Source organism: Phymastichus coffea, unplaced genomic scaffold, assembly GCF_024137745.1.
Source record: "Phymastichus coffea isolate CEN01 unplaced genomic scaffold, Cenicafe_Pcof_1.1 PCOF00052, whole genome shotgun sequence".
NCBI lineage: Eukaryota > Metazoa > Arthropoda > Insecta > Hymenoptera > Eulophidae > Phymastichus > Phymastichus coffea.
This window is the reverse complement of record NW_026706863.1, coordinates 659,351-672,889: the sequence shown is the minus strand read 5'-3', so window position 1 is coordinate 672,889 and position 13,539 is coordinate 659,351. Positions and strand designations below refer to the sequence as shown.

The following is a 13,539-nucleotide window of genomic DNA, read 5'->3' as shown; positions in this document are numbered from 1 at the left end:
TGTAATAAAAGAAATGAAAGACAACAGAAAAACCCCTTTTTTCGCTTCCAGTTTGCTCGATTCACCTAGCATAGTTTTTCCTTTTTATCATCGTACTCTCTCTCTCTCTCTCTCTCTCTCTCTCTCTCTCTCTCTCTCTCTCTCGTCTTCCTTTTCAGGCGATTCGAATCCAATCAGCGAAACGCGAGTCTGCGGTCGCGGGAGCTTCGTCCTTGTTCGATATTATTTCCATATGCAGCTGTACGTTCCCCGAGGCAGCATTTTTCTCTCTCTCTCTCTCTCTATCCCTCGTTTCTCCTATCTTTCTCGCTTTTAATCGTTCGACAACGGAAATGATGCGCGTCCACTGGACAAGAGTATAAATATAGTTTTCAGAGAAACAGATTCGCGCTCCATTCGCTAGAGATGGATGCTCCAGGGCTATCGATTTACCAAACAGTATTGTCTTGATGGATACGAGAGGACAATAAAAAACCGATAGGAGAGCAATTAGCAGCGATAGATTTTTGTTCGCATTTTCAGCTTGGATTATTTTTGAAAATAGATGTGATAATGAAATAAACGTTTACGAAAACCAAACGAGATTAACCACCTAATGGCAATTGAATTTGTTTTAGAGAGTGATTTGAATCGCTGTCTAAAACTCGTGCTTAGCCATATACTGAAAATATATCGAGCTAAGCCAATTGATTGATGTGTATAAATAACAAGTTTATATCTGCAAGATAGCTGTATTTTGCTGCTCTATTTCATACTGACTGAATGAGTTATAGTGACTTTAATCATTTTTAGATCAAATGAAACTATGTTGATATATCTAGACAAATGTAATTATTTATTGCTAGGTAAATTTAACATTTTATTTACTTAATCAACTAAACTTTTCCAATTCATTCCTTAAGGATTGATAGTTCAACAACCAGTTATTAGATTGATATCACTAAACTATTAACTATTTATTCAATCTTGTCTGATCATTATTTTTTCTAATAATATAAAGATCAAAAAATCCCACGAGCCTTATTTTCTCCGCTGAAAACAATTTTCATTTTTCCGTCCACGCTAAGGAAAAAGATCACTAACTAGCGATTATAATTACGCTCTAATTTTCATTGTATTAATTAAAAGTTAATTGGTTTTATAACTTTTTACTCATTTTCTTGAAACGTTGAATAGATTTGATCATTTCTTAATCATTTTTTAGAATACTGACAAAATATCGAATTTTTAATCGATTTCAATCAATATTTAATTACGAATAACGAGAGCTACTTCTCACATAATAAAAATTGTAAATGGCTATTTAAAAACCTACTTTCAATGCAAATTGTATTAAATAAACAGGAAATATATAAAGTAGGTTACAGAAAAAAGCTACTCGTAATTTTACGAAAGTAATCTTGTGTTCTGAATCATGAGTTTTTTCCTGCTTGTTGTTATCAAAGAAAGTGAAAGCTACATCTAGTTTTACGGCGCTTGACGACGAATGTCGAGTACCAACGAGAGCTTCACGTAGCGTCTGAGAGTCTTAACCTAATTTTCTTTCTAATTAAATACCTTGTATGATTAAAAGTAGACTTGTGATTTTCTTCATTACTTATTAACTTTGCGTGCTTCATTATTTTGTTTAATCAAGTTAATTCATAAAAAGATCCCGTTTTTTTGCACTGGTAATTAAAATAATGTCTATTATATATTCATTTATATCGATAAAAAATTAAACTTTAAATTAATTGTTATAAAATTTTCTGTGCCTAATCGAATTGAAAAAAACGTAAGCAGAAAAATGAAAAGATCGGTTTATTTCGATTTGAATTTCTTTCATTCTTTAAAAAATACTGCATCATCAATTCTTAAAAAAGTGAATAATTGACTGTGTTTAGTTAATAATACAATTTTCAATTTTCGATTTATTTTTCATATAAAATTTATTACAGTTTGTGAGTCAAAAAAATAATTTTTTATATTCCTTGCCCACCTTATTTTTTAGTTAAATAAAGTAAGAAAGTTAAGAATGTAAGTTAAAAACAAATATGAAACTAATTTTACAAGTACTCAGGTATTCAGTGTACAAAATAGATTAGACTCATCCAACTGTATTTCTTAATACTACGTTAAATAGATGCATAACATGAAAATGTTTGATCGAAAAACAACTCACTGGTCATAAATGTGATACATGTCTCCTTCGACGGCAATGCATTGGCCTTTGTTCGAAAAGCGCGAGCCATTGATCGTGATCAGGTTCTCGCCCGATTGAAACCAGCTGCCTCTCCATTGAGCTGGAAACTCACAGACTGCTCCTGAACGAAAAAGAAAATATACATTTATTCAAGCTAATATTTGTATTAAAATGTTTGTATACTTCATCAAATAGGATATTTAATTAATTAATCATATTTCTATTACTATATTTTGTTTCTTTTTAATAAAACATTTTCTTGTATCAATACAAAAAGATTCTTTACTATCCATCCTCCTAATTACACTGCAATGATTTTGTCATGTATCCTTGAACTCTTTTCCTTCTTCATATTTAGTTTCGAAAATAAATTAAACATTCTAACAAAGTTTGAGCAAACCAATTAGCTGCTGATGTACTAAGCATCACTTTACTTCATTAGACATCATCTGCCGCTTGAAATTTCGTTAGCAAATCCTCATAGCTTTAACGAGGAAAAAGTTTTGCATAAAAAAAGTAATAGCATTCATAGATTTCATGACTGACTTTGAAAATGGAAAAAGTAAAATCGCCGCAATTAATAAGCAATTCTTTAACGACCGAAGGCTCTTGAACTTGATGCAAGTTGAAGGAGGTCCCGAGAAAAGGAAGGAAGGAAGTGGATGGAAAAATATAAGGAAGGGAGGTATGGCTAAGGCAACAAGGGAGCAGCCTAAAGCGAAAGAAACCGAGCAACTTTGTTCTTATGGCTTTCTCAAGTTTTTCAAGAAGAAAAAAGAGAGAGAAACGAGAAATAAAAAGAAAGTATGAGAGACCTTCGCCATCCTCCTTTTTTTTCTTGGAGCTGCAACTTGGCTTCGCCACTACGCCAAGGAAAAATAAGACAAGTCCACCTTTGATAAAAGTAGTCGACTATTTTTTTACTCCTTCACAGCGAGTGATTGATTGATTCGAGAATTAAGAAAGTTTCGACTATTTTTGAAACCTGGTCGACTTGAAATGTTTTTCATTATTTTTGAGTTATGTTGTCTAGACATACGTACAACCAGTAGTTATTGAGAGATGATTGACTTTTAAAACGGAAAAAAGAAAAGAGGTTTGTTGGATGGTTTGTGTTTGCAATGTGTAAGCTTTTCGCTTTTCAGAGTTAAAATTTATAATTTGTCCATCGACTAAAACACGACAATAGTGTAAGATAAAAATAAAAAATTTATAATCAATATACCATCATAAACTTTTTCGATTAAAATTCGAAAATTATAGATACCAAAACCAACCGAATGAAATGTTAAAATATATTTACCGCTTGTTCTCCTGAAGTGCAGGAAGCGCTAAATCAAACATCAGCGAGCTTGCGTGCGGGGTGCGGAGTAAACATAACTTTTGGAAAATCTGACTGCCACTCGCGCTGCACACACAGGCTAAACTTTCTCGCCGGCGCGAAAATCTCGTTTCGTGGAGATTTGGAAAATGCTATAGCAAAGTGGGGGAATACCTCAAATCATCTCTCGCGCGCGTACCGCTACACGCACACATTCGTATACGAAGGAAGAGTACGCGCGGGGCAAACATAGTAGATACAGTCCGCAACCACGAGGAAAAATCGTGCCAAACGCGATCGAATGCTATTCGATTCTCGTTCGAGGATCAATCCATGCAATTGGCAGTCGCACGAGCGACTATTTCTCTTTCTGCGTACGCTCTCCTCTTCTTCGTTGTTTTTTCATTCTTTTTTTTTACCATTGTCTCTTTGTTCTTCTATTCGTCTGTTCGTCATTGATTTTTATATTTACGCTCTTCTTTGAATTTGGCTTTCGAAAATAGTAATTTTACCTAGCTCGAAAAACCATCAAAAATTGTATTTGTCTTGAGATCTAAAAGTTTACCTAAAGATTTAGACGTGCAATAAAAGTTGATCGACTGTTTGCGCTTTTTTTAATCTTCGTTTTCATTTTCACTGTTTGGATTTGTATTGAAACCCATTCAACCATTCCATTTGTTTGTTTTGCCTCTTTCATTTCTCGATTTCTTTTTCATTCTACATGTTTTCAGATGTTCCAATCCATTTTTCTTGGAAAATAGTCTAGCTTTCGCAGTGATATCATGCAAACCCGTCCATTTCACTTCTGTCCTCTATCGGTTGGTCTACGTCTGCCTCTCTCCCTCTCTCTCTTTCTTTCCCATCATCCAAAATCTTCTCTGTTCCACGCGACGCTCGAATCCCCTAGATAAATCCTTTGCCATCACAACGTGACGTTATCATATAGTCACGCTGCTGGCCATTTACCGCAAACAAATGGATGTACAAACCATTTTGTAGAAGTGAACGATGAGTTGCGCGTAAAATTCACGCAGATCAAAAGAATCACAATACCTTTGATACGTCCACTTGTAAGGTTAATATTTTTTCTGCACGGAAAGCCAAGGAATAACTTTACTTGATTTTAAGAAACACCATGTATTATACGAAAACACGAAAACAACAAAAGTCGCTCCGTGCGTGAAAAATTCGCTAGCAACTCAATTAGCCTCATAATCCAAAAATATAGTACGAGGCAGCGGCGAAAATAGCCCAAGTGAAGATTTTTTCCCATAACGAGGCATATTCATCCTGGTAAACAAGAAAATACGCACAAAGCTCGCAATTATAAAGAGACGAGGATGGAAAAATAACCAGATAATTATACGAATGTAGCTAGACGTTGTGATTAAGCATTGTTTGCCGGGAACATCTTGCGTTTAATAAGGCCGCGGAGACCTTACGGGAGAAAAATCATGTACTACTGATAAGAGTCGTAGCAGCGTCGGAGTACTTGTTTTCTGTGTCTTTCTTTCTCTCTCACGGCATGCGCCAACGTAATTTTGAGAAGTTATTTGCTTGAGATAAGCTGCTAGGTAAGTAATAAAGACTTGATTGAGACGAATTATAATGGTTGTACCAGGAGCTACTTTGGCCATGGATGGAAATTATTAGGCATGGTTAGTAAACATTATACGATAGCAGTTTTAGTTTATTCGTCTGCTTTTAATGAAAATGGTCAAGTAGCTACATATTTTCCATTTAACATAACGATCGTAAAATCACTAGTTTCCAGTCGTGTAACTTTCCAATATGAATGAAAATCGCTGAGGGAAAAGCATTAAATTCAGAGAGGAAGCCAGTGATTTCTCGCACGCAGACTAGGAGGCAAGAAAAGTGAGTCGTAATTAGTCGAAATTGGAGTTGGGAGATCAAAAAGCAAAGTTATCGTATTCGCGCCGCCGCGGCGCGTACTTTGGCAAAAGAAGTGTCGGTGGACTCTTGCACTTTCTCCCCACCCCCTCTCTCCCTCTCAATCGCAAGACGTTATATAATTACTAATTAATTACTTCGAGGTTAGTTTCTGACTTTTGCAAAAAAAGAACGTCCAAAACAGTTTCGTGCGGGAAATCTAATGAAATAAGACTTTTTTTTGCAAGGATAAAAAACGCTTACTACCTCTCGTGGTTCCGTGACAGCTATCTGTGGGTTGGGTCTTAAATAAATAATTTTTTTCTGGTGAAGGAAATATCTAAGAAATGAGATTAATGTATAATTAAAATTAATTGAGTGAATGTAATATTTTATTATATTTTCTATTAGTATTATTTAGTCAATTTTTCAAAAGCCCATTTAAATACCATTTAAGTACAAAAACAAACGAAAACTCATAACCTTCTATTCTCTATTATAGAAATATCATTACAAAACAATACATCCATTACAACTCGACAATATCAGTTTTCAAGAATGCACTCGTAGAAAAATGGAAAATTCGATCGAACGGCAATTCTGATGATCCTTATAAAAGCTCGATAAAGAAGATAGCAGTAGGCGAATAGTCAGAGTGCGTTAGTTTTCTTCTGTCGGATGTTGGAAAAAAGAGAAAAAGATATAAAAAGGAAGGAGGCGTTGTACGTACGTGCACCACACCACGGGTCGGCGAAACGTGTTGGCCGAGTTCGCTCTCTCGCCAAGACTCTAAGATCCGGAAAATACGACCTCTTCTGAGATTCATTTTGTCCCGCTTTACAGTTTACTCTCTCTCTCTCTTTCTTTCTCTCTCCATACTGAAAAATCCTCGTGGTATTACATATTGCGTATATACTTCTGGGAGAATTTGTTCTTTGCATAAAATGCAATACAACTTTTAAAGAATTTGAATGCCAAATTTCTCATTCTTGACCTTGTACTCGTAATGTCCACCGAAAAGTTTCGTTTAGGTATATTATTACAATTGATACAATTAAAATGTCACACATTTTTACACCAACACTTATGATATACTTATTTGACAACAAGGTTGCAGGAGATCTTCTGAAAACTTTTACTACGATGATTACTACAATAATAAAAAATAACGAGATGAACTGGCAGTCGATAACATCATTTAAGAGATTAACCCCGTGACCAATTCGTTCAAAGTATCCTAGAGCTTTTTTCTTATCTTCTTTAACGGCTTTCTCTCTATAAACGCACGTATGTCTGTCACGCCAGAGCTAACACTTAATCTGCCTTTTATTTCCCAACCCTTCTAAGCTTGATCTTTATGGCGCATTTCTGACCATTCCTTTTATTCTTTACCAGCGACTTAGTCGCAATTTATAAACAGAACTCTCACACTCGTAAATGAATGTTCTCGTGGATTTGTCCCTATTCGAAAGAAATTATCTTTCATTTCTCTTCTGAACATTTTGAAAGTCATTCAAACAGCCAATCAAAATAAAGTTAGCCTCGAGTCGTAAGCGGCGCATCCGATTCAGATGTACTACCGCTACATATGTGAAAGAGAAATGCAAGTCGAAAAAAGCGAGAGGAAAAGGCAACATACGATACGGACTTGCAAACTAGACGCTTCGTGAAAAAAAAAGAAAAAAAAGAGAAAACTTAATATAACGCTTATACGTATACGTATTCTAGTGGGCAAAGTAAGGTTGGACTGTAAAGCGTTTTTCGTGGCGCGAAGCTGTATATATACATGCGTGTTTGGTGTGATGTCAGGTGTGCGAGCAAAGTGTGCATATATACACGTACATTGTTGAAATATGTGTCTCTCAGATACGGGATCAACCAAGATTTTTGCTTTGCAAGTGATTCCGTTCTCAAAATCATCTCGATATATTTTTTATTAAGGGCGTCCAGATTTTATCTTCTAAGGAAAAGATGAGATAATGCATTTTTCTAAAGGTCTGTAAAAGTAAATTTTCCGTTCACCAATTGTTATTAAAAGAAAATTTATTTTCGAATGAGATTGTCAGTCGGATGAACTTGTCAACACAAGCTATTCAAAAAACCATCCGCTCAGTCGAGTTTCGATTAAAATCATCTATCATTTACGAGTGATGGATGAATTTGATTTTCGCAGATCTACGTATGATGGAGTGGTCAGATGGCTTCTGACACAAGACTCAATCCTTCTATACAAATGCAGATGTTGCAGATCTTGATCTCGATTTGATTTTGAAATTTAGTTAAAGTTATTATAAATGCTTATAATTTAACGTGGCGTGCATTATTAACTACCTTACTGTAATATACTGATATGCAATACTTATACGATTATAGGTGATTTTTGAGTGAACGGTGTGGTCAAAACTCAAAGTAAATATGAAAGAAGCTAGGTTATTTTAGTTCGATGTTAATTGACAAATAACAACGAAGTTTTTCATTGTGAAGTGAACGTAACACAGCGTTAATCATTGTTAATCATTGTTAAGTGAGCGTCAGTCAGCATCAGTTATTTCGTGTTTTCAAACAATTTGTTTTTTTTGAGCAATTTTTTTCAATACGGCGCAAACACACAATTGGAAAAAAACGAGAAAGAGAGAGAAAGAAAGAGAAAGAGAGAGCGAGAGAGAGGAGAAAAAAGAGAAATTAAATGCAAAAGAGAGCAAGAGGAAGCGAGATGTACACGCTCGTTTGAAGTAATCTCGATGCAGAGCCAAGCAAAATCGATCAAAGTCTCCGCGGAGCAAAAAGGAATTGCGTGCCAAAAAGCTTTTTCAATTTCAAGGTCCGCGACCGCCTATGAATTTACATCTTTTTGAGTCCACCGAGCGACAACGTATAAACACGAGTACGATGTATATGAGCTAGCGGATATTGCACTTCTTTTTGTGGTTGAAGCTTTGCAGGATAGAGACTTAATTTCAGTTAACCGAGCGTTTATAAAAGATTCATTGAACATTGTTTCCGAAGCGCGCTGTCATTAAAACTTTATATTGAAATTTTCACTGAAAGTTACAGATTATAAGTTCGTGTTTCTATAAAAAAATATATATATCTAAGTGCTCCGGTAATGCGATTAAAGTGTATTTAAAATCGGACCTGCACTTTGTAAAAGTAAAATCATTTAGAGAGCTGAAGGGAAAAGGCCGCTGTGAAATGCCGATGAAAAGTCAAACGAGCAGAAACGATGGAAATTTCGCGCACACAAAAGATAAAAGGCTACCTCGGGACGAGAACGAAGCGAACAGCAACTCAAGCGAAACAAATACATTAATTAAGGCAGCTGTGCTCTGCGCTTGCACTCTACGAGAGCGAGGGAGAGAGATAAAAAGTTGGTAGGAATCGTAATCGAGCAATATCCTTTTTGAGGCTGCAGCCTCGGGGCTCCACGTTAGCACGAAAAATATTTCAGTCCATTTGAAAACGAACGCGCCGGCTCTTCGGCGGATTTAATTAAACGGAACAGCCGCTTTGTATCATCAGAACTTTCACCGCGCCGTGCAACCCTTTCTGCCTCCGATGATTTCCCTCTTTTGCTACAATAAAGGATGAGAAAGAAAAATAACAGAAGAAGATTCTTCGTGGTTGAAGGGAAAAGATTGTAAATGGAAGACGTTTAATCGTGAGAGCTTCTTCTTTCTGTTTGTCGCTGTAGTAGTATGAGCTCATTTTTCTAGAATATTTCAAGCTACACGAGACAAACTTTTCGTGTGTTTTTAAAGGACAAAAATTATTTGAGATGTGTTATTGTTCATTATTTGCGTCTTTTTATCAGACATAGTTCGACACTGTCAGAATCATAATTTAAAAACTTGTATCTTTTTAAAATTAAATAAATAAAGATTTATCATAAAATCTCATGGAATAAACAAGGTTGAAAAAAAAATATCTTAAATACAACGGAAAGTCATTGAATTCGATTTAGTTCACCTACATCCACAACAAATTGCTCCATTTTTCAAATGCTACTTTTGCGTTGCGCTTCAACCCAGTTTCCCATACTCTTTCCATTTCTCTCTCTCTCTCTCTCTCTTTCGGTTTTCTCCCTCTCACGATCGCAGACCTGAGTCTTGCGGAGCGCGTTTCCGCACGGAGCCCCATTCGTATCCGACGGAAATTAAATACAGCAGCGTTGCTCGTTCGCTCGCTCGCGAGCACGCGAACTACTTGTTGAGGTAAACTTAGAGCTGTAGGAGAAGTCTGGCGATATTTACGGCCGACTTAAAGCTCGTCGATGAGAGCCAATTTCATGAGAGAGAGAGAGAGAGAGGTCAAGAATGAGGGGGCTAACGCCAAATTGCTTTTGCGAGAGATAACGGAAGAGCCGCCCCCCCCATCGACTATTAGTTAGACGCTTTAATTATCCGCTCTTCAATCGCTTCATTGAGCTGTGCATCTTTGTTTGTCGACAGAGCTATTTGAAGCGAACGAATTGAGATGCGATGACTGGATGAATAAAACTACTTGCAAGGAGAATATAAACCTCGCGGAAGTTTTAATTTAGAGAAATAGTTCTAACTAAAATTAAAAATATCCGTGTTTAAAATTGTGTTTTAAAACATTAATATATTATCTCCGTTAAAAAAAAAAAAAACAACTTTGGAATGTCTTTAATTAATGTTATTTTTAACTTTATGTATTCACAGGCCAAGTCGTAGAAGCTTCATGTGAACTGAACAAACATAGCCATGAAACGTATGTTTTTATCTTGCAAGATGAAATTTTTCATGACAGCGTAATATTAACTGATCGATAGACTGAACCATAAATACATAGATAAAAATTTACAAAACCAAATAACTATTTTATTGTTTTTTCTACTCTTATACTCAAAGAAGTTTCCTAGTTCAAGTACGACTCAGTAAAATTGGGTATTACGTGAAAACGTTATATTGATAATATGCGATGCTTTGTAAAGTTTTAACGCTTTCTATTTTATTGGAAATGAGTAAATAACATTTGTAAAAAACGTCGAGGAAGGCATTAAAAGTCAAAGAACGGACGAAATGGGTCGCGTGAGACGAGACATGCGCGCTCATGAGAAGTGTGAATCATAGTCACCGCACACACTGCTCGACTTCGAACCTTCGGCCGAAATCCGAAGACGCGCAATAAAAATTAACTGCTGCTATCGGGTCTGGGCATTATCACGCGGGACGACAAGTATGAAAATGAATCCACGGCTGAGTAATAGATAGTTACCTTAATTATGATAATTAGTTAAGCTTGCGGTTAGAGGATAAGTTTGTAACGAACTTAGGATCGAGCGGCTTATGACAATCTATTCTAATTGTTTGCTAGAGAGGAGTGGACGTACGAGTGCGATCGTCGATGTGGAGTGTGAAAGGATAAACGAGAACGAATGTTGCGAGGACGTACACCGGGGCGGCTTAATGCGAACCCGCGATTGAGCCAGCGGTACTGCACTCGGAGTATACAGCTAAGTTTTCAAAGGTTAATTTAAAACAAATAATATTTACAGAATGTTTAAGTCATTACACAGTTCAATATTCATATTTCTCAGCACATTTGAAACAGTCTTCGCGAAAAATAAAAAATCCACCACTTGCCTTATATATAAATTATGAATCTTTCGAACAAATTTTTTTCCAGGTAAGTATCAATTTTGCATAAGAGGCCATAAGGCACTCCGCATTTACTTAGCATCGAAAGACAGATAAAATTAGCAGCAAAATGTCGGATCGGATGTTTTATTTAAGTTTACGTATAAAATAAACAGTATGACCGTAAGATCAATAATTGATTTTCTCAGAATTATACTATATATATACATATATATCCAAGCGCTTTCCAGGCATAAATTTAAGAGCGTATCTAAGCGGAAATTTTGCTGTTTTATAATAACGAGGTGGTCAGCTAATATTAATTTAATTTTTTTCATCGCTATTATCCATTAATCGTATTAAAAAGAGAGCTGAATACCATTTTCTTAGATTTATGAGATATGTGCGTTTGAAAATTTTTAGTTTGAACAGAAGCAAAATGTATATGAAAAATATATGATGAAAAACTACGCAAAAAATATAATTACTTTTTTAGTTCCTGGTATAAATGTTGTATTAACAATCTGCTTTTTTGACGACATTGGAAGTATGAACACATATGAAGATTTATTATGATCTAGTACCAAAAAGAGATAAGCACTGTTCAGAAATTTATCAAAATTGAGTTTCCACAAAATTTGCCTCCTTGTAAGAATTGTAACAGTAAATGTAGAAATATTTGTAGAAACAAAACTAAATATATGTCTCCGAAAATTGGAAAATAAAATATCCGAGCCGATTAATCCATTTCTGATTTTTTTCCTATAGGTTTCAATTGAATTATTAACATGCAGTGGTAGTTATTTTTATAATTGTAGTAATCGAAAAATATATCCTCAAAAAATTCAAAACTGAATTAATGCTTTAACTTAAACAAGTGCCAAAGTTAGAAATTCATAATATAGAATTCCATATGCAAGAGCTAAAGTATGAAGACATTAGGTACACAAACTGAAATGAATGTAGTTCATCGCCTCGAAATACAAATATTTTTATGTTTGATAAGAAATATTTTCCCAAGGTTTCATCGAAATTAAGCTTCCACGAAGTTTACGCTATTCTTGAGCATAAATTTCAAATTAGGATTAAAAAGAAACAATACGGCATTTGGTTATTTTGATAAATTGATATGGAAAATACATTTTGTTAAAGGAAAGTAATCGAAATAAGAAAAGCAACAGGGTATGTAAAAAACTCATAAAACCTGTCTTTTAGGACTAGCGCGATATAGATTTTTGTCTCTTCACGGAACGATGTCTCGGAGGTGAATATACGTAAAAGAAAGGCCATTTTTCAGTTTGACAAATGACGCTAAATGCGCTCCCTCGTCTTCTCGTTCGACGAATAACGACAGGAAACAAGAGAAGTCGAACGGCAGGAGAAGCGAAAGAGTATTGCCAAACGAACGAAGTTATGTCCAACTTAACACGCCACCCGACATCAACATCTTCTCACCAAGACGAGATGTGTCAGCCGGAAAAAGAATAAGTGAGCCACGAGGAAAAGGGTCGGACACATATATACACGTGAGAGCTGCTGCAGGGTAAGTCAGTGGAAATTCGCTGATATTGAAAATACCGTCGTCGCCTCGCCGCGCGTACGCCGACACACTATACCTCTCCTCTGCACTGTAAAGTATCAAGTGGAAGGAAGACAAAAAGACGCACACGTAAATCAGCTCGTTCAACCGAAGGAGATATATATGTATGTATAAACTATAGAACTGTGAAAATTCGAGCCGAAGGCCTTATCGGCCGTTGTGGAACTTTTGCCGAGGGCGAAATATGAGAATGATCGCGTGAGCGCATCACTCATTGATGAGATCACGTAATTATCTAACTCATGATGTGAAACTCCGGCAACGGCTGATTGCCCTGTACGTACGCCTGATTACGCGTGCGTTCGTTTGTTATTAAAGGATGCGCTTGACGTGAGCTCTCTAATGCTGCTCCGATGGTGATGATGTATACACAATTGCAAGCCTTGTTGTGGGATTGATAGCTATCAAAGCGATGATGCCTCTATGTGCTTGTGGAACGCGGCTATATATTCAATTAACAGATGCTTGTTGACCGACTTATGGATAATGACAATTGATTCACCATTATTGAAACGATGATTGAAAAAGCGGAGTCGACAAGAAAACAAGTTTTTCATTTTACTTGGCGACTCAAACGATGCAGAGCACGTTGTAGCGATATAAAATAATAGTGAAATAAAACCGGACATCTTCGTATACCTATGTATCGTCTCCTCTGTCGGCCGATTATCGAAACAAGAAATTGATTGGTCATTACGGTGTCTCGGATCACACGGGTCGACGCTTCCTCTATGATTAGGCGGGTTTGCAGGGAAGGCCGAGTGGTAAACGTCTTTTCTTCTGCGCGCCGCTGCTAACTTGGCGCGCTCCTTTGCTAGCCTGTTCACCGACCACGGACTCCTATAGTCCACATTCGCAATCTCGTAGTTCGACGTTTTCGAGGAGACGGGTTCGCATTCGAGAGCGACTAGCAACATCGTCGCGGAGCTTGCAGAGTTCTCGGTGT

The 13,539-nt window shown here is 36.3% G+C and overlaps 1 protein-coding gene across 4 annotated transcripts in view; it reads right to left on the bottom strand.

Annotated features, from left to right (window-relative positions):
* Nucleotides 1-13,539, bottom strand: part of LOC131665560 (uncharacterized) — a 242,309-nt gene that overhangs the window by 47,514 nt on the left and 181,256 nt on the right. For 3 of the 4 annotated variants that reach the window (XM_058937510.1, XM_058937511.1, XM_058937512.1), the window contains exon 3: nucleotides 2,162-2,303. In XM_058937510.1, coding sequence (XP_058793493.1) covers nucleotides 2,162-2,303 — 142 coding nt within the window. The remainder of the gene's footprint in view (nucleotides 1-2,161; nucleotides 2,304-13,539) is intronic. The other variant, XM_058937514.1, reaches the window with a different exon arrangement.